General features: G+C 42.3%; 1 protein-coding gene, 1 long non-coding RNA gene and 1 other non-coding gene across 6 annotated transcripts in view; 2 read left to right on the forward strand and 1 right to left on the reverse strand.

Moving 5' to 3' along the window:
* The first annotated feature begins 4,433 nt into the window (after positions 1–4,433).
* The window catches only part of PPIC (peptidylprolyl isomerase C), a 36,369-nt gene continuing 16,333 nt past the window's right edge, over positions 4,434–24,469 (forward strand). Inside the window, exons 1-5 of one of the 4 annotated variants that reach the window (XM_032268589.1) lie at positions 4,434–4,647; positions 11,737–11,850; positions 12,286–12,379; positions 15,102–15,286; positions 17,044–17,207. In XM_032268589.1, the coding sequence (XP_032124480.1) occupies positions 4,531–4,647; positions 11,737–11,850; positions 12,286–12,379; positions 15,102–15,286; positions 17,044–17,172 (639 nt within the window). In that variant the 5' untranslated portion in view covers positions 4,434–4,530 and the 3' untranslated portion in view covers positions 17,173–17,207. Of the gene's footprint in view, positions 4,648–11,736; positions 11,851–12,285; positions 12,380–15,101; positions 15,287–16,164; positions 16,945–17,043; positions 17,653–24,469 lie in introns of those variants that run through there. The other 3 variants (XM_032268516.1, XM_032268434.1, XM_032268659.1) reach the window with 3 other exon arrangements.
* LOC116543445 lies at positions 11,720–15,275 on the reverse strand. Its single transcript, XR_004265584.1, has 2 exons — positions 15,054–15,275; positions 11,720–11,917 (listed from the first exon to the last, which is right to left on the reverse strand). It is a non-coding gene; the product is annotated as an uncharacterized LOC116543445 (long non-coding RNA).
* Positions 19,793–19,918, forward strand: LOC116554452. Its single transcript, XR_004270205.1, has one exon. It is a non-coding gene; the product is annotated as a U4atac minor spliceosomal RNA (small nuclear RNA).

Here is a 24,469-nt window from a genome sequence, read left to right on the forward strand (position 1 = left end):
ATTCTATGTGATAAAGCAAGTCTCTACATATTTTAAAAGAATGAAATAATACAGAATATGTTCTCTGACCATGATACAACTAAGAAATCACTAACAAAAGGATTTTTTTTTTAAAAATCATGTTTGGAAATAAAGTGCTATCCTTTTATATAACACATGGGTCAAAAAATGTAAGTTAGAAAATAACTTTAAAGAATAATGAAAATATGACATATATCAAAGCTTTCAAGAAGCACAAGGGGAACTTTATCATTTTAACTGTATATAAAGTTTTATAAAAAACAAAAGAGAGGCATTAAACACTGATGAGTTAAGAGTCTATCCAAGAAGATAGAAAAATAACAGTAAACTCAAAGAAAGTAGAAGGAAGGAAATAATAAAGTTAGAACATAAATTAATAAAATAAAGCATTAGATTCATCAGCTTCCTTGGTGAAACTGTTCAAGAAAAACAAAACAACCAACCAATGTTAGGGATGAAAAAGAAGACATTACTACAGGTCCTACAGACCTAAAAATAATCATTGAAAAATGTTTTAAACAACTTTATAAAACTATTTAAAATATAAATAAAATGGATATATTCCTTGAAAAATACTACAAGGTTGATAGAAAATTTGAATAATCCTTCAAAACTATTTAAAAAATTAAATATATAATTTAGAATGTTACAATAAAGAAAACTCCAGGCCCAGATGGCTTTTAACAAACATTCAAGGAAGAAATGGTAAACTTACGCAAACCCTTTAAGAGTAGAAGAAAATCAGCTACCATTTGCCAACTCGTATTAAGAGGCCAGAATAATGGTAATATAAAAATGGACAGGAAATTCCAAGAAAAAAAAATTTCAGGCTAGTCTCACTCACGAATTTAGATGCAAATATCCTGAAAATAAGATTCTCAGATTTACTCACTAACACTGAAATGACATGTGGGTGACCAACTCAGTCTCAACTGGACAGCCAGAGCCACACTTTACCCAATCCTTTTTTCCTGAACTTCAGAAGAGTGTCTATACTCAGTTTTTGATAGCTTTGTTAATAAACAGATATTAGCAAACCACATCTAGTAATATATAAAAAAGAATCCATGTTGGACACATTCCAGAATGTAAGCTTAGGTTAAAATTTGAAAATCAGTGCAATTCATCACATTAACAGAGTGAAGGGAAGCATAAGTATTTCAATTGATTTCAATAGATGATGTTGATAAAATTTAAATCAAATGTATGCTAAAAACTCTTAGCAAACTAGGACTAGAAAGGAATTTTGTGAATCTGAAAAAAGATACCCGCAAAAGGACCTTCAGCAAATGTCAAACTTAATGGTGAAACACTGAAAGCTTTCCCCCTTCACTGGGACGAAGACAAGGTGTATGAGCCTCCTAGGACTGCTGTAACAAAGTACCACAAACTGGGTCACTTCAAACAAGAGAAATGCATTGTCTCACAGTTCTGGAAGCAACCAGCTGAGATCAAGGTGTTGGCAAGGCCAAGCTCTCTTTCAAGGCTCTAGGGGTGAATCCTTCCTTGCCTCTTCCTAGCTTCTGGGGGTTGCCAGCAATCTTTGGCGTCCCTTGTCTTGTAGATACAGCACTCCAGTCTCCACTTCCATCCCCACATGGTATTCTCTGTGCGTTTGTATCTCTTCTCTTTTCATGAAGACACAAGTCATATTAGAGTAGGGCAAACCCTACTCCAGTATGAATCTCGTCTTAGCTTGAATACATCTGCAAAGGCAGTCCAAATAAGGTCACATTCACAGAGACTGGGGTTTAGGACTTCAATATACCTTTTTGGTGGATAATTCAGTCTACAATACCAGGACTCCCACTGTTGCCACGTCCTTTTGAACTGCAGGTCCTAGCCAGTGTAATAAGGCCAAAAAGTAAATGCAAAATACAAAGATTAGAAAAGAAGAAATAAAACTGTCACTATTCATAGATGACATAATTGCCTATGGAGAAAATCCCAAACAACTCACAGATAAATTATTAGAATTAATATTTTTAAAAGATTGGTATAGACAAGGTTAATATATAAAATAAATTTTACTACAATATATAACAATAGCATAAAAAACCAAACACTTAGAAATCAAACTAATAAAATACATGTAAGACCACTGGGCAGAAAGCTATAAAACCTTACTAAGAGAAACTAAAGAAGGCCTAAATATGCTATGTTCATGAATTAGAAGGCTCAATATTGTGAATTTGCAAAGTCTTAAATGGTCTACAGATGCAATGCAATCCCCATCCAAATCTCAGTGTGTGGAAACTGACATGCTGATTCTCAAGTTATACGGACACGGAAACGGTCATTAACAGCCAAGAATTTGTTGAACAAAGCTAAGAGGGCATGTACTACTGAATATGAAGAGCTATTATAAAGCTATTTTAATGAAGACAATGTAGTATTGGCACAAAGACAGACAAATAGGCCAAAGGGGCAGATACAAACACATCTATGCCTACATGGGCACTTCCTCTATAACAGAAGAACACTATAGAGTGGTGAGTTAAAGGTGAGGCTTTTCAATAAACTGTACTGAAGTAAATGAATATTCGTAAGAAAAAAATAAATTTGCTCTCTACCTTGTATTAGCCACCAAAATAGTTATATGCAAAAATATAGATGAATTTCACAAACAAAAATTTAAGCAAAAGAAATACATACTGTAATACTCTAGTTTCAAATAAAACAAAATTAAACTTTAGTGCAAGAAAAGTGAAGATTGCAGTTAATTTGGGGAGAAAAGAGTGTTATTAACTGGCACTTTTTAAGAGAATAAGAGGAGTTTCTAGGGAGCTGGGAAAGATTTCATTTCTTTGCCTAGAGGGTGAGATGGTGGTGGTATAAGTAGCTGGACACATTCATTCATTCAACAAATAGTTATTGAGAAATCACTATATATCAGGTATTGCACTGGGTCTGGGGTCATCAAAGGGAATAAATATAGGCATGATCCCTGCTCTGACTGTGTTTACCTCTGATAGCAGACAGACGAAAACAATTAATGAACACAGATAAATATATACAATCACCTCATAGGGTACATGCTCTGAGAGATACCCTTGTCTTGCTACACAAGGGGGACTCTTTATTGGGGGTGGGGATGAAGAGGAAAGCCATTAGGTCCTTCACTAAACTGAATCATAAAAATAGTTCAGAATTGCATTACTCCTTTTCTCCATCCCTAAAAAGTAGTGGTTATTCCTTTTATGTCTAATGGTTCCAATGTCATTTTAGATCACTTAGTTACACCTAGAAATCCCATCTGTTAATCTGAGGAAAATCTTGGCTCGAAAGTAATGGCACCAGCCCCCTTAAAATGGCACCCATGTGCGAATGCCACTATTTTTTAGTTAATTTTAGGACTGTTATTCTAAAATCAAAAAGTTCTTCTGAAATTCTAATTTAAAAAGCAATGAGTTTTAAAATAACTCTATGTTATAAAATACTTATATGTTCATTGTAGAACATTTGGGAAATCAGAAAACTGCAAAAAATATCCTCAAAAATCCATAATTATACCAATAGCTATCAATTCTATCTATAGCTACTGTTGGGGTACATCTCTTTCAATATTTAAATGCCTTGATATATTTATTTTCACAGTTGAGATCAGAATTTCTATGTAGTTTTGCAACCCAAGTTTTCCATTTAAAAATATAAGAACTTATTTCCCCAGTCATTAAATAATCTTCCTAAACATAATCCTTAAGTCTGTAAAAATTCCATCCTACAGATATACCTAAAAATCAGTTTATTTGTTTCCCGGAGAAAGAATCCTACATGACCTTGGTTCTGGGCCGGTGTAAGTGCTGCCTTGTAAACAGTGAAAGATCACAGAATCAGCCTCCAAATAAAGTACTTAAAGCCAATGTACAAGTTTTTCCAAGGCAAAGGGGGACTGTGAATCCAGCAATTGCCAATGTCCCCCAGACGTGAACCATCTCAACGAGAGGCCATTCTTTTAGTGCAAAGGGCTCCAAAAGCGGTGCCAAAGTTCTGCGAAGCGCCCGAAGCCCAGCAAAAGGTTCCGCTGGGCCTTTGGAAGTCGGCGGCCGCGGCAGAGGCTGCTCCCACGGCGGCAGCAGTCAAACCACGACCGGGCGCAGAGTTCCCAGGCCCGCGGAGCGCTAGTTGCCGGGCGGACGCGGAGGCCCGAGAGTCGCAGTCTTCCCGTCCAGGCTCAATGCGCGCCTACACGGTAAATTCCAGGAGGCGCTCCCAGCCGAGTCCGCTGCGCCTGGCGTCGCGCCTGGGCAACTTGGCTCCCCCAGGGAATCCTTAGGCGCGGCGGCCAAGCCAGGGCTGCGCCCTCTGGGCGCGCCCCTCCGAGTCCCAAGTTTGTGTCGTGAGGCTGAACTTGGGAGGAACGTGCCCCGGGTCCCCGCCCTTCCCCGACTGCCCCATCCCCATCCCCCGCAACCGGGAGCGCGCAGGCGCAGCGGTCCCGGAGTCCCGCCAGCGGTCCCGGAACCAGCGGTCACGCCCGTGCGGGTGGCGCCGCTGCCACCGCTCACCATGGCCCCGGGTCCTCGGCTGCTGCTATCGCTCGTGCTTTGCGTCGGGCTCGGCGCTCTCGTGTCTTCTTCGGGGGCCGGGGGCTTCCGCAAGCGAGGCCCCTCGGTGACGGCCAAGGTGAGCGAGAGCGGCGGGCAGCAACTTCCCCCGTGGTGGGCGGGGGTCTGGGGGCGCTTTGGACACTGGGACTCGGTGTCAGGGCAGGCCAGGAGGAGGCGTCCCGGGCGCAGCGGGACGGGAGGCGGCTGCGGGGCTGGGTGGGAGGGGGCTGCGGGCGCGCGGGGTGGCGGCGCTCCCGGGGAGACCTTGGGGGCTCTGGGCTGAGGCCAGCTGGACCCCGCCGCCGGCTGCCTGGGCTTCTTGTCCCGGTTCGAGGGTCCGAGGGGAGCAGCCTGGGGGTAGGAGACGCTTCCGGAACCGGCAGGCCGGTTCTCCAGGAAGGAGACTGCCCAAGTACTTCCTTCGGCGTGGCCTGGGCTCGGGAGCGGAGTGAGAGGAAAGCGGGAAGGGTGGGGGACGGTACCCGCGCGGGAGAGGCGCTCGGAGCCCAGGGCTTGCAGCCGCCCGCCCCACTGTCCTCGGGCGGGGAAGAGCCGAGCTCCACGCCGGCCGCGGGGTTTCGGGCAGGCGTCAAAGCGCCTCGCTCAAATGAGAGGTTGTCCCCCGCCTGTTTTGGGGAACCGCCGTCCTCCCCCGGGAAGGGGAGGTGCGCCTTCAACTTCGGCGGGCGGGCGGCGCCGGCTGTGGGCTGTGCTAGGCCCGGCAAACGCGGCACCTGTGCACCTGGGGCGGCCTCCACGGCGGGGGACGCGGGCCGGCGGGGGGCTGCCGGAAAGTGCGTCTCCAGGGCTTCCTCGTACTTAACTTACTTCAGTTCTTTTTTCAGCATATTTAACCAAGGGTAGAAGATAGTGGGAGAGGGAGGGGATAACTTGGTGCCCATGATCACCACTTCTAGAAAACCCGCCGGCAATAGTGTCTTGGAAACTGAAGCCGGAGGGGGCGGGGTGCAGCTGAAAGTAGTCCTAATCAGTCCGGGGTTTGTCGGTGGAAAAGACTAATCAACTAGGAGAATGCTTACATCCTCTACCGCAGACGCCACCTGAGGCCGGGGAGGACCGGGGTGGGAAGGAGGAGGTCCAGCTCAGCATTTGATGTCGCATAAAAGGCCATGCCACGCTGTGGGCGGGGTTGATAAACAGCCTGATGGTTTTGAGAAGCTCTGATCTTACTCCCAGCCTCTTGATACTGTAGGCATATCTAATTTTGGGAAATGGTTTGTGCAAGGCCACAGAGCCGAACGGGGTCTCTTGGGATAAACCCATAAACATAAAATTCTCACAGTTATGAAATGTTGGAGGAAATAAACTTTAATATAGATTATGTGACATTTAAAAATACCTGAAAAATAAGAAAAACCAGCGCAGGGATGACTTAGGAGGTAAAGGGAACTGCATGTGCAAAAGTCCTCAAACAGGAGAGCCCTCCCTGCCTTCAGAGCCTGTGGAGAGGACAGCGGTGTGCCTTCAGCACAGGGTGACAGGTGACTTGAGAGGAGGTTGGAGGGGTGAGCAGCAGCGGGATCACACAGAGCCTTAGAGGCTGCAGGTAGGCGTGCTGGTATTGAGGCAATTATTCTTAAAATTTTAAGTCTTATTCTGCAGTCAGAGCCACTGAAGGGTTTTAAGCCTGAGAATGGCATAATCTCAATATATGGTCTTGAGAAATTTCTGTAGTCACTCAGTGGAGAGTGAACTGGGAGGTCATTCAGGGCACCATGCCAGAGTCTAGATGGTGGCTTGGATTGGGGTGGTAATCGTTGAAATGAGGAGCAAGGGAAGGACTTGGAATAGATTTTGGAGGTGTAACTAACAAGTTGCTGACGGTTTACAAAGTGGGTGAAGGAAAAGGAATAGGATTGCTAAATAAAATACAGAATGCCCAGTTAGATGTGAATTTCAGATTAACAACGAATAAATTTTTTTAGTGTAAGTATGTCCCCTGTAATATTTGGGAACACGTTTCACTTGGGAAACTTTTTAAACCTACTGATGCAGAGACCCACCCCAGAACAAGTCAATCACAATCTGTATGGAGGGGGCTGAGTATCCTATCTTTTAGAAGCTTTCAGATGATTCTGGTGTGCAGCCAGCGTGGACTGGGAACCACTGGAAGACAGAGCCAAGAGAAGAGGAAGCTGGTGGCTGCAGGAAGGGAAGAGTTTGAGTATCCTAACCCCTTGTGTGACACTGTCACTGAGGGGAGTTAGCATGTACCCTACTCTCAGAATTGTTGCTTAACATGTCTTTTTTTCCCCCAACCAAATTTATCATTAAGTTCTAAAAGCTAATTGTGTAGGCGCATCTTAAACAGATTCTGCCGTTAAATTACTTTTTCATGAACTTTTAAAGACAAGTAAATCTATTGGAAAATGATGCTACAAATAATTTCTCTGAGTGCAGACAAGTACATTAACTGGCCCTTGCTCTAGTATAATGTTTTCTCCAGCAGTGTTTTCGTTTACCTCTGATTTCATTTAAAAGTGGGAATCTGTAAATAAGCGAGGTGTGAGGTACTATTGTAGCCACATGGCCCATTAGTGGCACTGACTTCATCCATAGATCCTGCTCCTGTGCCAGCCTGGCAGCTTCCTGCCCCAGCCATAGAGGCTCAGGTGGGGGCTCTGGCTCATTGGGCACCATATCCACAGAATTATGTTTGCTGACCTATATTTTTGAACCAATGCCATCGGATCTGTGCAGGATCCGGCATCGGGAGTGTAGGTACTGGGAGTGTAATGCCACCATCCTTCCAGCTGCACACATATTACAGCTTGCAGGCACATTAGCATGTAGTGGACAGGAGGCTGTGGCTAGATGGCCTTGGACAAGTGATCAAATGTCTGTGGCTCCATTTCCTCCTCTGTCAAATGGAGACAGAAATATCTAGGAGGGCTTTGCATATTAGATGTGGTAAAGCAGATGTCTTAATCCATTTGTGTTGCTATAAGGGAATACTTGAGGCTGGGTCATTTATGAAGAAAAAAGGTTTATTTAGCTCATGGTTCTGCTGGCTGGAAGGTTCAAGATTGGGCATCTGGTGACAGCCTCAGGGTGCTTCCACTCATGGTGGAAGGTGACAGGAAGTAGGCTTGTGGGTGAGAGGGGGCTGACGGGGGTGATGTCAGCTTCCTTTAAAAACCAGCTCTTATGGGAACTAACAGAGTGTGAACTCACTCACTGCTGAGACGGCAGCAGACCATTCATGAGGGATCTACCCTCATGATCCACACACCTCGCATTAGGCCCCACCTCCAACATTGGGATCAAATATTCAAACCATAGCAGCAGGTAAAGCACATAGTCCATAGTCCCTGATTTCAGAAGTCACTTGTTAGTGTTATTTGTGTTTATCTTCTTAATCCTACTGTGACAGTGCAGACCTGAAAGGAATCATCATTTATTTTACAGATGAAGAGAGGGAGTTCAGAGTTTAATTTGCTGAGGCTTCCATGGCCGTTGAGTGGTGGAGCTGCATTTGAGAACAGTTTCTTTGACATCACAGCTCATGTACTGGGTGTGCTCCCAAGTTACTTTGGAAATGGAATTAGTATTAATTTCACAGGGGTTTGGGTCAGGCTGTGTGAATGCCTCCCCCCTCTCTACCTCCTCCCACCTCCAATGCCGCATAATTTTCAAATGACTTTCAAGGGCAGCCTTGAGGAAAAAAAACAAGTGACTGAGGTGCCCACCCCCAAGGTCTAGCATGGAATCCAAGTATCACCTTTTCCAGGAAGCCCACCCTGATCTCCACAGATAGTCCCCACCCCTTGCCATGACACTTTATCTGTACTTGTCTTATAAAATCTGACTTCTCATTATATTATAGCATTCATGTATATGTTTTCTGTTGGACTAAGCTCCTTGAGGGTAGGAGCTTTGTAGCCCCACCCCACCCCTGGCCCAGCACTGGGCCTTGTTTCCCAGAGGCACTCAGCAACATCAGAGATGAGATGAATCCAGTAGTGAGAGGGTTTAGAGTGAGAGAGTTTGCTGCCAGCTGCCTCGCCTCCTGCCTAGGAATGTGGGTGTCCAGGTCCTCCTTGAGTATCATTTGACATTGAACCATTTAACATTTCCTGACTGCCTCCTTTTGCTGACCTTTAGCTGGGGAACTAAAAACACTGTTTCTACCCCTTAGGTTTCCCTGGTTAGACTGGGAGAGCCCTATTAACGATAAACCAGTTTAGCTAGAGGCAGCCTTGAAATTCTGGCTCTCACACTTATCGTAGGGAAACCTTGGTAAATCACTTAACCTCTCTCATTTCCACTTTTCTCGTTTGTAAATTAGTGATAATAGTTCCTATCCCACCTTTCCCAGGTGTGGTGAGCATTAATTATATAAGATGATGTGGGTTACACACACTGAGACCAACACTAAGTCACGTTTATTTCCTTCCCTCTTCCTTCCTGCTCCTCCTCCAGTTTTTGCCCCTTTGTTTAAATGCCTTTCCTGGTTGGGCACTGTGGCTCATGCCTGTAATCCCAGCACTTTGGGAGGCCAAGGTGGGTGGATCACTTAGGAGTTCAAGACTAGCCTGGCCAATATGGCAAAAGCCCGTCTCTACTAAAACTACAAAAGTTAGCCGGGCATGGTGGTGCACACCTGTGATCCCAGCTACTCATGAGGCTTAGGCGGGACAGCCGGTTAAACCCAAAAGGCAGAGGTTGCAGTGAGCCAAGATTGTGCCATTGCACTCCAGCCTGGGTGACAGAGCGAGATTCTGTCTCAGTAAATAAATAAGTGCCTTTCCCATCTCCCTTGTGCATTCCCTCCGCTACTACCCAGTGCAGGCCATTATGACCTTATTCTTGAACTAGTGTGAGAGCCTCCAGATTCTCTTTCTCTCCGTTTAAGTAGCATTCCCAGAGCCTCACTTGGCCCGATTCTTTCTCTTCTCTCTGTTGTCTAACGAAACTCGTGCTTAGGCTGGCATCTCTCTTCTGCCTTCTGAAACTGGTCGGCAGCTTCTTTCCTGACCCCCACTCACCCTCACCCCTAGTCGTGGTCAAAAGGGCAGCTTTGCTTCTCTGCACACAGGCTACATTTCCTGCCTAGGTGCGATGGCTCCAGAAAGAAGTCTGCCAGGCAGGGCTCACCCCTATCCTTGTTGGGGAGGTGGCTCCCCTCCTCCCAGACCCGCCTCCCTTAAGCCTTCCTCCTCAGCCTCATCGTTCCTGGGCATACAGTGTTTTGGAGGCATTTGTCACACGCTGCCCTGTACTGTGTTATGGGCTTGCCTAGCCTATCTCTTTATTTTAAACTGCTTTAGGACAGGGACTCTCTTATACAGTTTGTGCCCTCACATTGCCTTTTACGTGGACCTTGCATACATACTTGTTGACGAACTAAGATTTGATTTTATCCTTTCCATTAGAGTTGGGAAAACCTGCTTTTTGTTCTTTTGCTCACTCATGAAGCTGAAGGATATTTCAATCTGGGGAAAAATCACAATGTATGTTAGGCTGTGTGTAAAAAAAATGTGATTTTTGCTGAAGAGTTATGCTGGGTGACAGGTACTTCTTCTTCATCTGCTCTTGCTGCTCTCCCAGATCGTACTCCCTTCCTTTCTAAACATTCACAGGCTTTGTTTTCTGTTCTTTATTTTAAAAATCTGAAAGGCCCTTCTAGTGTCTTATATGATGTTTATTTAAGGTTGCCTCTCTGACTGGCTTCCGGGTGCTCCTTTGTTATTGCTGGTTATTGAATTTACACCTTGGCTTGCAAATCCCTTTGGGGAAACAACTTCTCTTGTAAGCCAGCTCTGCACTGAGCAGGCCCACGCATGTGTTGAAGCAGCTTCCTATCCCAAGCTATGCTGAATTGTACTCCTTTAATGCACTGCCCATCTCAAGGGCAGGGCCTTTTATGCATTCTATAGCACTCCTCTATATAAATAATAATAAAAGTTCTGCTACTTTGGCCATGTAAAAATTGTAAAATGCCACATGGAACGCTAAATATCACATCACCCTGTGACTGACGTGCTGATGTATTGTTGTTGTCTTGAACTAAAGTTTGACAGTCCTTTACTTAGTGATTTTTCTAAACAGTAAGACATCTTTTTTCTTTGACAACCCTTCTTATATTTTTTAAAGCCATCTGTTGAATGTCTTTTTTACCCATTCAAACAGTAAATTGGTTTACATAATCTAAACTCACTAACAGAATGCCCTTCAACTCGGTGGCCTTTTCAAGCGTTCTGTTTCAGAATCATCTTAGCACAGTGATTTGTGAAGCAAAACGCATATAATTTTGTTTCATATGAGACAGTTAAAAAACAAGTCCAAGAGAACTTTTAAGGTTTTATCTGCAAAAATGGGACTCACACTCCCTTCTGACCATGTGTTTTCTTTTTTTCTGTTCTAAAATGTTGGGTTAGGGAAAGCCAACTTTACTTGGGTAACTTGTGAACAGGAGGACTAAATTCAGTGTCTGAGTTTACAAGGTGATGCCTTTGTCAGGACCCAAGCTTAATGTTTGTTGTCCTTTGGAAAGCTGGGGACCTGGTGCTTTACTGTGCTTGGACGTGAGTGGCAGGCCTTTGAAGGCCTGATGAAACATTGCTGTGTTTCATCATTTTCACCATCTCCTGGATGGCAGACATCTATTGAGAACTCATTGCAAATTTGAGACTGTTAGAAATTACAAAAAAATAAATTTGGATGGTTAGCCTGTTTCCTCACAAACTTTTTTTTTCTCCTGCCAAGATTAGAGAGCATTATTTCTAAGAGAGCAACATTTTCCACTCTAATCTTTATCCTTAAAGCTGGGAAATGGGAAGTAGCAGCAGTGTTTGTCTGGGGTATGGGAAAAGAAGAATTATTGAAGATGTCATTGCCCAACACTGACAGGGTTGAGCCAGCCTTTAAACTCAATACCTGGTACAGGGTTGAGCCAGTCTTTAAACTCAATACCTGGCCCATAGGTGGTGCTTAATAACGTTTGTTGAATGAATATTTGTGAGTGAAATGCACCCATGCAATAGTTTTAGAGTACCTTTAATTGATGTCATGCTCCTTTATAAAATACTGATGGGCAGGGCTTTTGTAGTGGATCAATTCTCAGATTTTAATTTTGACTTACTTTGTATTTGTGATTTTTTCCACCTTATAACCTTCCACTCTGCCTTTCAACTGCACACAGGTCTTCTTTGATGTGAGGATTGGAGACAAAGATGTTGGCAGAATTGTGATTGGCCTCTTTGGAAAAGTTGTGCCCAAGACAGTGGAAAATTTTGTTGCTCTAGCAACAGGAGAGGTATCTCTCAGTTTTATTTCCTTTCAACTGGATATTCTTTCTTTTAAGCCAAATATGAAGATGTCGTCTGGAAAATAAGTATTAAATTAGTATGTCGGATGAAACTTACCACATTTTACTTTATTTTCCAGTAAAATCTGTATTATTTGGGCACTCCATGCCCTCAGGCTTCTGGAAATTGGGATAAAATAATCATCAAGTAAAAATACAGTTTGCTCTCTTTTAATTTATTCACAGTAATACTTTGCTTACATAACATATTTATTTTTTGGTCAGCTAATGATATATTCCTCTCAGTAAACCATAGCTGGGGTGTAATCAAGTTCTATAGGTATTTTATTTAATTTTCTCAGTTTGTCCTTTCCAGATAAACACTGAGTTTATCTTTCAGTATGGCTTCTATTACTTGTTACTCAACTGAAATCATCTCTTTAGAAAGGATATGGATATAAAGGAAGCATGTTTCATCGTGTCATCAAGGATTTCATGATTCAAGGAGGCGACATCACTGCTGGAGATGGCACTGGTGGTAATGTCTTTGCATTTCTCTTTTCCCATTTACCGAATCAAAATCTAAGATGAAGCCAGTATATGAACCCAGTCTATTGAAATCCAGAGCTAAGGAACACAGTTATAAAGACGACTCTACCTCTTTAAGAAGGATGGAGTTTGGGGGACTCATCTAGCAGCGTCTTGGCAGGTATGAGGGAGGCGTCCTCATTTTAAGCAGGATTGTTTTGCTGTGTATTGTCTTTCCATAATTGAGATGTATTCATTTGGCAGGATATTTTGCAATTATGAAAATGCCGGACTACTAGTCAGTAACCATACAGAAAAATGTCTGCCGTAGGAAGGAAAAGGTGTGGAACTTGAAGCTGCGTTCCCCTGGGATGGCAGCCCACTGCAGAGGCTGGCGTGGCAGGAGGGTGACACTAGAGTTAGCAGCAGAGTCTCAGTGCACTTTCCTCCTTCTTTCAAGTCTTTCATCATATTGACGAAACAGTTGAAAACAAGTCCAAGAGAACTTTTAAGGTTTAACCTGCAAAAAAGTAATTCATACTTCCGGCTGTGTGTTTTCTTTTTTGTGTTCTAAAATGTTGCGTTAGAGAAAGCAAATTCTACTTGGGTAACTTGGGAACAGGACGACTGAATCTAGTGTTTGAGTTTACAGGGTAGTGGCTTTGTCAGGACCCAAGCTTACTATTTGCTGTCCTTTGGACAAAGGTGGGAACCAATAATTTTTTAAAGTTAAAGCAATACCTGAGTTGTCAAAATTGTAATGGAAACTAACTCTTAGTTGGAGTTCAATAAAGTATAAATAGTTAAACTTATAGAGTTGCAAATCTCCTTCAGTTTATTATTTCTCATGGAGGATTATAGCTATCCAGCTCCATGTACTGTTTTCCCTCAGAAGCAGAATGAATTCTTTTCTTGAACAAACACTATATAATTCCAAAAAATTTAAATTTACTTTAGATTTAAGATTTTTCATTCAGCAAATACTGGTTTGGATGGATATTTTTTGTCCATTTTAAAGCAACAGGCCATTTTCAAACACTATTTCTAATTTGATGTTTATTGCAATGGTTTGTTTATAAGAAAAAAAAATGGCTGCTGTTAAGTGTTTTGATTTGCCAGGCACTTTGGGAAGATTACTTTTAGTTCTTGCAAAAATGCTGTGGGGTATGGGGATGTAGACTGGAGGGAGGAAGGCATTCACGTTACCCCAGGCAATGGGATTTGCTGAGGATGCCGGTGGATCTCACTGGAAAACCCTGATGCGCTGGTACCCATGCCCTCAGTGCTGGCATCCCACCTTCCTGCCGTAGGAATCCTGCCCAGCTGGAATGGTGACAGAGCTTCACTCTGCCCTCTTTTTGCTAACTTTTTTTTTCTTACTACCTTCCCTGCCCAGTATGTGTCTTACATTAAAATTCTCTGAATTTTGGATAGACAATGTTTTGGGCCATTTAAATACAACCTAGGCCCCTCTGTAGGAGCCCTCTCTTATAAAGCCAATTCAAGTATCACTAACCAGCCAGTTATAAATTGCTTGCCTGTGATATCCACTTCTGGGCTTTTTTTTTTTTTTTTCCCCAGACGGAATCTCACACTGTCACCCAGGCTGGAATGCAATTACACAATCTTGGCTCACTACAACCTCCGCCTCCTGGGTTCATGCAGTTCTCCTACCTCAGCCTCCCAAGTAGAAGGGATTGCAGGTGCCTGCCACCTCGCCTGGCTAATTTTTGTATTTTTAGTAGAGATGGGGTTTCCCATGTTGGCCAGACTTGTTTCAAACTCCTGACCTCAGATGATCTGCCCACCTCAGCCTCCCAAAGTGCTGGGATTATAGGCCTGAGCCACCATGCCTGGCTACTTCTGGCCTTTCTAACTCAAATCAGAATTTTGAAGTTAGCAACTGATAGATAAGGGGGCCCTACAGAAGGGGAGATGGGCCTGGCAGACCCTTGAGGTGTCGGAGGATGGTCAGATCCTTCTCATGGTCTTGGAAAAAGGTCTTTCACTCTGTCTGCTGCTTTGCTAGAACTCCAGACCTCATGCCTTGCTTTGGTTCTCCTGTTCAAGGTTGACCACTGGGTCCTCCCAATTGCCATCATCCTCTGTGTCCTGATGGGTCCTGAAGTTGCTGTGACCAACAGCTTCCAGATCAGCTGCTATCGTTCTCAGTGCTGAGGCAAGAAAAAGCAACAGCTTTCGAGTCAGAAAGTCAGATGCTGAAATTCTGCTTTGCTATTTTCAAGTTTTGTAAACTCTGTATCCCATTGTAAAATAGGATGGAGAATGCCTGCTCCTCAGGGTTGTTATGAGAATTCACTGTGGGTGTATATTGAATAGTTGGTGCATCCTGGTTAGGTGCTAAGTAACAACCATTCCTGGATAAGTAACAGGACTGTCCTGAGCTTCGAGGTTCAGGAAACAGGTACAGAGCCACGAGGATAGCTTGTACACCTTTCCCTCTGGCTTTAGGATGTTATCCTGCCCTTCAGTTTCTTCTCATTTCAGAGTGAAATCATGGACCTGCTTGATCAAAGTTTGGCTCTCGGTTTGAGGTCAGACAGTATCCCGCCATCCTGTGCTTTCTTTGTTCATTTTAGGCCCTAGGGCCCTGTTTCCTTAAGGAGTTAATGATATTCCCTCCTTCCCCTCCCTCTGTTTGAACATGTTTTCCCCATCCCTACCTTCCTATCGAAAGACATCTGTTGACTCTCCTCCTTGTTTTGTCTCAGGCGTGAGCATCTATGGTGAGACGTTTCCAGATGAGAACTTCAAGCTGAAGCACTATGGCATTGGGTGGGTCAGCATGGCCAACGCTGGGCCTGACACCAACGGCTCTCAGTTCTTCATCACCTTGACCAAGCCCACCTGGTTGGATGGAAAACATGTGGTATTTGGAAAAGTCATTGATGGGATGGTAAATTGATACATGTTTTCCCTTTCAAAGCTTTATATTTTTAATGAGAGTACTTTCAGTGATTTATTTTGATCTTAAAATATGCTTGTTGGAGATCCATTATATAGCTGACTGGCCTCTTCAAAGGTGAATAAATTATATATGGTATGACATTTTAATTCGTAGGGTCATTGGTGCAGCAGCTAGGGACCTGACAAGGAGAAATTAAGTACTTAAGTTGATTTATTTTACTACTTGCTATAAATGTAAAGCCCTTTTTAATGGAACCAATATATACCAGGACCCCATATACACATACAATGGAATATTATTCAGTCTTCAAAAGTAAGGAAATTCTGAGAACATTATGTTAAGTGAAATAAACCAGTCATAGGAAGAAAAATACCATATGATTCCATTTATATGAAGTATCTAAAATGGTCACATTGATAGAAACAGAAAGTAGAATGGTAGTTGCCAGGGGCTGGAGATAGAGGTAAATGGGATGTTGTATTTAATAGGTATAGGGTTTCAGTTTTGCAAGATGAAAAGTTCTGGAGATTGGTTGCACAACAATGTAAACATACTCAACACCACTGTACTTGGAATTTATAAATGAGTAAGATGGCAAATTTTATGTTACGTGTTTCTTACCAGAATTAAAAATAAAATTGTTAAAAACAAAGCAAAGCAAAACAACTCCAGAATCCTATGTGGTTCAAGCTCAGACACCTAGGTCACATTCACAGAGACACAGTACAGCAACCAAAAATTACTGAAGAGAATTTGAATCTATACTGTTGGTTCTCAAAGAATGTCAAAGCAGTCCAATTCACAACCCATAGGAACACTACTTAAAATCCTTATTCTCTCTCTTTCTCAATATTTCTGCCTCACAGCTGACTGAAGTAGCTCTTTCAGCTCCTAAACGGGCTACCGTGAAATCTGCCTGACCCAGGCCTGGACTATCCTTGTCTCCATTGCCCTCTTCCATATTTTATTTTGTTTGTTTCCATGTGACTTGTTCTGCCTCCCTCATCCAAATGTAAATAAACCAATCTTGCTCACTGCAGTTCTTCCACAACTACCTGCTCTTCTGATTCTACCTAACAAGTTTGGGAACTGAGCTGGTAGCCTCAGCACTGTTTGGGAAACCCACCAAAAACCTACTTCCTTGCTCCGTAACCAGTTTTAACCTCCTTCAGTGTGAAATGCAGTTCTTTTGGGCTTGTAAAGCCTTCCAGGGTAGAGAAAGGTGCCTTCGCAGCACTGTGAGGACTTGGGGTTTTAGGCTCAACTTATAGGTTAATGGCTTGGGCCACCTTTAAAATGGACAAACGTAGAAGTAGGTCTACTTCTAGAACTGCCTTCTGGCCCATTTTATCATGTCCAGACCTATCATAGGATGGAGCTGAAACTGACTCAGATTCCATGTTAACTCTTACAGTGGCTTATAGCAGGTGAATGGAAATGCCTTTCATTAGAGCTGGGTGTTTACAAAAATCTTTTTTTTAGAATACAAAATGCTTATTTAAAAATAAGTGAGGAAATATACCAGTGTGGTCTCTGAGTAAGAAGGTCATGGATGAATTTTATTAGGTGATGTATATATTTTCTGAATGTTTTAAGTTTTCCACAGTTAGCAAGCATGGTTTTAGTAGTCAAAAAAAAAAAGAAAAAACCATTCCCACTTGGGCTTTTGGAGTTGGCTTTGGTTTAACCTTTGGATTGCTATAGCTGCTGGTCAGAATTAAATACATCTGCTTTTCTCTCACCAGACAGTGGTGCACTCCATAGAGCTCCAAGCAACTGATGGGCATGACCGTCCACTCACCAACTGCTCGATCGTCAACAGTGGCAAGATAGACGTGAAAACACCTTTTGTGGTTGAGGTTGCTGACTGGTGACACAATTGGCAGAAAACAGACACACTTTGGCAGGAGTGTGTGTGTTGTGTGTCTTTCAATTCTTTGGTTTGTTTGTTTGTTTTGCTTTCTTTTAATTTGCTACCCCAGATCATAGGAAAGTTATGAAAGTCAAACCCTCAGCCTTTAGTGTGCTTGAATTTTAGTAAACTACCTGCTTAGGGACTTTGAACTGAAATATATCCCCTTCCTCAAGTGGTGCTATTTTTAAACTGGAAAAACTTAGAATTGGCTATTTTTTTAATGCAATAATATTTTTTCTGAATTCATTATGATCACTGTGTTGGATAATGCTAAAGATTTGTCGGAAACAGATGAGGATATGTTTATCATTTTGTATCCAAGTAGAAATTCAGATAAGGGAAATTTGACTAGCGTAATCTGGGATATGCTATAGGGATTTCTTCCTGACAAAAAGGTGCTTTGGTGTTCTTTATATTAAATACTTTTTATATAGATCAACTCTTTTTGCAGTACTTTTTTAAAAAATTTAAAGTTCTTAAAAAAAAATAAATATACAAAAATACACTCTCTAGCATTAATAGTGAACAGATTAGAAAGATTTTATAAATCAAACTACAAACACAATTAGATAACTCAGAAATTACGTCCATCCACATCTCATACGCTTAAGCTGATTTTTCACTTATTGTTATTCAATGTAACGTTTTTAGAAAGTTATCTTGAGTTCAACTGCAATAGGAATATTTTTTATTACTTTCATAAGGGGATTAAGACTCAGGCTATAAAGCGTGGGTATGGTGGCTCATGTCTGTAATCCCAGCACTTTGGGAGGCTGAGACAGGAGAACTGCTTGAGCCCAGGAGTTTGAGACTAGCCTGGACAACATAGTGAGACCCTGTCTCTACAAAAAATAAAATTAGCTTGTTATGTTGGTGTACATCTGTAGTTCCACATACTCAGGAGGCTGAGGTGGGAGGATCAGTTGAGTCCAGGAGGTCAAGGCTGCAGTGAGCTGTGGTTGCACCAGGCAACAGAGTGAGACCCTGTCTCAAACAACAACAACAACAACAAATCACTCAGGCTATATTTACACTAGATGAGTCCAGATGTGGTGGCATATATCTGTAGTCCCAGCTACTGAAGAGGCTGAGGTGGGATGACTGCTTGCACCCAGGAATTTGGGGCTACAGTGAGCTATACTGATTGGGTATCAGTACTAAGTTCGGCATCAATATGGTGACCACCAGGTCGGGCACGGTGGCTCACGCCTATAATCCCAGCACTTTGGGAGGCCGAGGTGGGTGGATCACGAGGTCAAGAGATCAAGACCATCCTGGTCAACATGGTGAAACCCCGTCTCGACTAAAAATACAAAAAGTTAGCTGGGCATGGTGGTGTGCACCTGTAGTCCCAGCTACTTGGGAGGCTGAGGCAGAAGAATTGCTTGAACCCAGGAGGCAGAGGTTGCAGTGAGCTGAGATCACGCCACTGCACTCCAGCCTAGGTAACAAGTGCAAAACTCCATCTCAAAAAAAAAAAAAAATGTGACCACCAGGGAGCATGGGACTACCAGGTTGCCTAAGGAGGGGTGAACTGGTTCAGGTTGGAAACAAAGTGGGTCAAAACTTCTGTGCTGGTCTGTAGTGGGATCACACCTGTGAATTACCACTGCACTCCAACCTGGGCAATGTAGCAAGACTCTATCTTAAAAAAAAAAAAAAAAAAAAAAAACTAATGGGAAAGTGAAATTCTACTAGGTCCTTGTTATAACATACCTGGCTATAACAGAGTGTGCTTGATTTCTGTTCAGATGGGAGGTGTTGTCTATTAGAAAACAGTGCCATTGCTTCTCCTCCAGGACTCACGCAGTGAGGATCCAAAAGAATCTATCTCAAGTTGTTTTCTAAGAAAATAGCATCAATGAGAAATGAATTGAGTATTCCTACTGCTGATTCATAAATTGCTACAACACTCTTGGAGAGCAATTTGTTAATTTTTTTTCAACAAATATTTATTGAGTGTCTTTGATCTGCCGGGTGCCAGTTTGACTTTTGGGGATACAATAATGGACAGAAAAGGGCCTCATGGGGCTTACAGTCTAGTGGGGAAGACTGAGAATAAACAAGGAAACAAAAGGATGAATTCTGTGAAAAAAAAAATATGCCCATATCTGCTGGAGAGGCTGGGAAAGAAGCATTGTGGAAGTGGAAGGCCTCTTGGGCCTCTTGAGGGATGGCATTTGTGCCAAGTCCTGAAGGAAGGGTAGGAAGTGGTAAGAAGGGCCTTCCAGGAGGAAGGAAGAGAAAATATGAGGGTCCTAAGATAAGGATGAGTGAATTCCAGGGCAGAAGAGAAAGCCAGTGTGTTAGGGCCTGGTGGACAAAGGGAAGCGGAATTAGGGGCATGGTCAGAGGTAAGGCTGAGACTGGACCAGTTTGGGCCTGGATGCCAGGGTGAGATTTTGGTCATGGTACACAGGAAAGTTATTTGTTTGAAGTTGCGGAAGGGCATGATGTCATGATCTACATCTAAGAAATACTATTTTATCTGCTATAAGGAGAATTTATATGGGGGAGGGGGGGTAAAAGTGAAAGCAGTCCTCATCAGGAAACCCAAACATTCATATCCTTGGAATTTCTCGCTCCTGGGATTGGGGTTGCGCCATTGTCCAATGAGTGCATAGTGAGGGCAGTACTGCTAACACCTAAACAGCACACTCACATCAACTAAAGCTCTGCTTTACGTTGGTGCAATTTTTGGAAAAAATGAAAACCCTTTAAAAAAAAAAAAAAGGAGTGATCTGAAATGGTAAGGGACATCAGTGTTTCAGTTAGCCCAGCATTTAGTCTGCTTGTTCTGGTGATAGCTGCCCAATTTCTTATTTTTCTTTTGAGAAATCACATCCTATCCTTCCCTCACCCATCTGTAGTCCTTAGGGTGAGCTGACCCTACAGATGGGGACACACCTCGCCTGGCAGAATTGTTCATTAACTCACTTGATAAATAGTATCAATGTTATAGGGTGGGCTAGAGCTGCAAACAGTGTCACCCCTTGTGGTTCCTGTGAAGGTGACAAGTTATACTACATGAATATATAACACAACAAGAGAGAGCAATAGGTCTGTGAAGTCAGGGAAAATAAAGAGACAGTGGGGGTGGTCAGCGGGGACTGAAGGAAGTGAGGGAGCACCACGCTGTGGGGACAGTAAGGGGGACAGTGTGGAGGCAGAGGGGACGAGAACAGTGGTCCTCAGTGACAGGCAGGCTGGGTGGGCTCAGGAAACAGCAAAGGGCTAGATGAACAGAGCAGGAGAGGTGGGAGAGGGAGCAGGGCTCTCCTGTTGGCCATCTAGAACATTCTCTTACCCTGGCTCCAGTGACAGGCTCAGGCTTAGGTGCTGGACCTCAGTCATATGAACGAGCCATCGTTGGACTTCTGGAATGACTGGGAAAGATCTACTGTCTTTCTGAAAGAGAATATAAAGGAACAGGCCTAAGAGCGAAGCCAGCACAGAAGGAAGTGGCCCAGAAGACAGAAAGCTTCTGAAAACATCATTTAGCTGCTGCGTCCAGCTGTGCCCAAAGCTAATGCACGCTTAGCTGTCCGCCACATAAACGAATACATTTCTTTTTTCTTAAGCCAAGGCAAACTGATTTCCTTTGACTTGCAACCTAAAGTCTTTACCTAATATAGCAATATAGAACATTTTTTATGTGTAAAGATGTGAATTGCTGAATATTTATGATAGCAAAATACTGGGAGCAACTTCAGTGTCCCAAAATGGTTATAAAGCATACATCCTATAATAGAATCGTATGCATTCATTAAGACTGATGTTAGAGAACTCAGAGTAACATGAGAAAATGATTGTTTTAATTTTTCTTTAAAGAAATTCTGTATGCAGCATGATCTCAATTATGTAAACATTCTCATAAAGTAAATACAACAAAATGCAAATTCACATAAGTAAATACAAATGGTGGAATTTTTACACTCTATATTTTTACTTTTTTCAGTTTTTAATTTTTCTCTAGGGTGCATTTCTTTTTAATAATTAGAAAATAATTTTTTAAATTTTAAAGATAACATGGAGGGAAAATTGGAAACAACTGACCTATGATCCATGCAAAAGTGCTTCATATCTTAATGTGCAAGAACACATAGCCATCATTCTCCCCTATGCAGAAGGACATGTGCTTTACACCATATGTGCCATCTAGTTTTTTCACTATTGTAAGCATACATGACTTCTCTCTAGTGACAAAGCAAAAAGCGCTTCATTTTGGAAGTGCTGAAATTCTGAGCCCACTAGTGCACCCTGGTAAATTATCATGTTATCTATTATGCCAGATGACCAAGAGCTAAGGACATACCAAGGGTCAGGCCTCATACAGAAAACATGAGCAAACTGATGACTATGAAAATAGGAACTGTTACTTTTTATAATCTAATATTTTCTGCAAAAGCTTTTGAAATAGTTCACTGTTTTGAAGATCACGTTACTAAAAGGACACATTTATAGCTGTGGGCGGATGTGGAATCAGGAAGATTTACACTGGACAGCACCACCAAGCCCTAATTATTATAATTTAGTCTTGAATCACTTTAATCAACAATTTAAAATATTTTGGTATTCTTAGCCATAATCTATTTTGTTCTCTTACAAGTGCTCTTTAGCAGTTTTCTGGGTCATCAAATAAGAGTTCAGTAAAATTTACTTTTTGGTCAATTCATTGGAATAACATTTTTGGAATTATCAATTACTTTATTTCTGATTAAGTTTTAGGTTTTCAGCAGGAGTCACCAACCTCATTTCTCAGTCCAGCCGTTTTGAGTTACATAAAGGCAAAAACATGGCAAGGATTTTATAGCAGGAAAATGATTTGTTTTTGTTTTTCAACATTCCTATAATCCAGACAGCTGAAGAAATCTTTGATCTAGAAAGCTTGGAAATTCAAAGCCCCCTCAAGGCACTTTTTAAAATTTTTTCAAATTAAAGAAGAATAAAAACAGTATTTGTAATGGAAAATGTTGGTGCTGTTAAGTACATAACAGCTTTTACTTAAGTCTGTAATTCATCTTGTGGATTTAAGATTTTGGCTAAGAGTAAGTTTTAGGTGTGATATAACATATGATCCTCTAAGGTTTGCTAGTGTTAGTGACATTCTAGAGTGGTGGAAAAACAACTGGCATTAATGCAGAATTGGAGTGACTAGTCCCAGGAATCAAGTCAGAAAAAAAGACCAACTGACACATAGTGAGAGCTAAAACAAAATGCATTTAAAATCCCACCCTAGGCCAGGCACTGTGGTTCACGTCTGTAATCCCAGCATTTTGGGAGGCCGAGGTAGGTGGATCACAAGGTCAGGAGGTCGAGACCAGCCTGTCCAATATGGTGAAACCCTGTCTCTCTAAAAATACAAAAATAAGCTGGGCATGGTGGTGGGTGCCTGTAATCCCAGCTACTTGGAAATCTGAGGCAGGAGAATCACTTGAACCCGAGAGGCAGAGATTGCAGTGAGCCAAGATCGAACCACTGCACTCCAGCCTGGGCAACAGAGTGAGACTCTCCATCTGCGAAAAAAAAAATAAAATAAAATAAAAACCCACCCTACTTAGATTAGGATGCAGGGAACTCTCAGATTTGGAGGATTTAGAGGACCCAACTTACCAAAACCCTACTGTTAGCCACTTTTAAGGTTTTTTTTAGCAGTCAGGTAAGTTTCCACTCCTGTTAATTTTTCAGAGCACGTGAAGGACTTGCTTTCTCGAGCACAGTGGGCCTTTAAAGTGCTGTTAAAACTATAGTCACTGTCTGTCCGAGGTGGTAACGTTATGCTCTGTTATAGATATCCTGGATCAATTTCCAGGATCCAGATATCTCTATTTGCTTCAAATCCTGAGCTTGTCCAGTGCACCCACCATAAGCAACTGCAGTAATGTTTTAAAAATAACTCAAAGTGTGATCCATCATATACATTACCCTAAATTGCACAGTTTGCCCACCACACTAGCCCCAGCCCCTCATTATGCTCCAAGCTCAATGGCTTTCCTTCAGGACCTTGACTGAAGCGCTCTTACGATTTGGGGCTTCGTAACTTGCTGATGTCTCTGCAATACCCTTCCCTTGCCCCTTTGCTTTTCCTGGCTAATTACTCCAATATTCTTTAGGTCTCAACTTCCACGTCACTTCTGCAGAGAAGGGCCCTGGCCTGCCCAAATCTAGGTATAAGTAAACCTTCTTACTTTCCTTCATCACGCTTAACACATAGTTTATAATTGTTCAAGTATAATTACAATTGTTCAAGTATTTATCCAGCCAATATCATGTTATTCTGTAAATTTTATAAGGGCAAAAATTCTACTTTACTAAGGTCGAATTTGGAAAGACACTAAGGTTTTAGAAAAATACCATGTTGCCTGCTGTGATGAAGAAAAGTTACTATAACTAGGTATAAAAATTCATGTAAAAGGTGATAATTTCTAACTGCATATGGTATCTTTTATTTCTTATTACATTTAAAATACCTTACTCATTTTGTCCAATCATCCTGATATTTGCTTGAGTTGCTGAGCATTGGAATGCTGCCTTAAAGGTTAGCTCATGCCTGAAACCCCCACTACAAGGTCACCAGCGTCTTGCAGTATCTAAGCTGGCATTCTGTTTGATTTTGTGCCTGCTCCTTCTAGAAGTATTAAAGTGGTGTTTTTTCTTTTTTAATTAAAAGAAAATTGAACATTTTAAAATGTGCAACATAAAAATAATTTGAGGTGCCCTAGGACTGTGGTTCTCAACCCTTAGGGTGAATCAGAATCACCTGGAGAGCTAGTCAAATTTCCAGACTGCCTGATTCTGCAAGTCTGCGATAGGCCCTGAAAAACTGTACAAAGTTCTTAGGTGATGCTGATGCTACTGGTTCAGAATCCACATGTTGAAAACCACTGCCCTGGGGTGTCATAAAATTATGGTTTGCGATCACCGAATTAGCTTAGGTATTTGTAAAAAGAACAGACATTTAAGAGATCATCCAAATACACAGTTACACAATCCATTAACCACTCTGTGTCAAACTGGTGAGCAAACTATAGAAAGTCACTGTTTTCAGAACAAGGAGAATGTAACAAATACCAGTTGGAATCTGGGAAGATGTTAGCCAATCCTGATTTCAAGGTCATTTACTCAAAGCACAGTTCTGAAACCCCTGCTACGGAATATGCAGCCAGCACTGACCTGGGGGCCAGAAGATAGGCTGCCATCCATCCATCCATTCAACAGTGGTTCTTAACATCGACTTTGGGCCTCGCACTGGAGAA

This window comes from Sapajus apella, unplaced genomic scaffold (genome assembly GCF_009761245.1).
Source record: "Sapajus apella isolate SASKATOON/1434 unplaced genomic scaffold, GSC_monkey_1.0 scaffold1, whole genome shotgun sequence".
Lineage (NCBI taxonomy): Eukaryota > Metazoa > Chordata > Mammalia > Primates > Cebidae > Sapajus > Sapajus apella.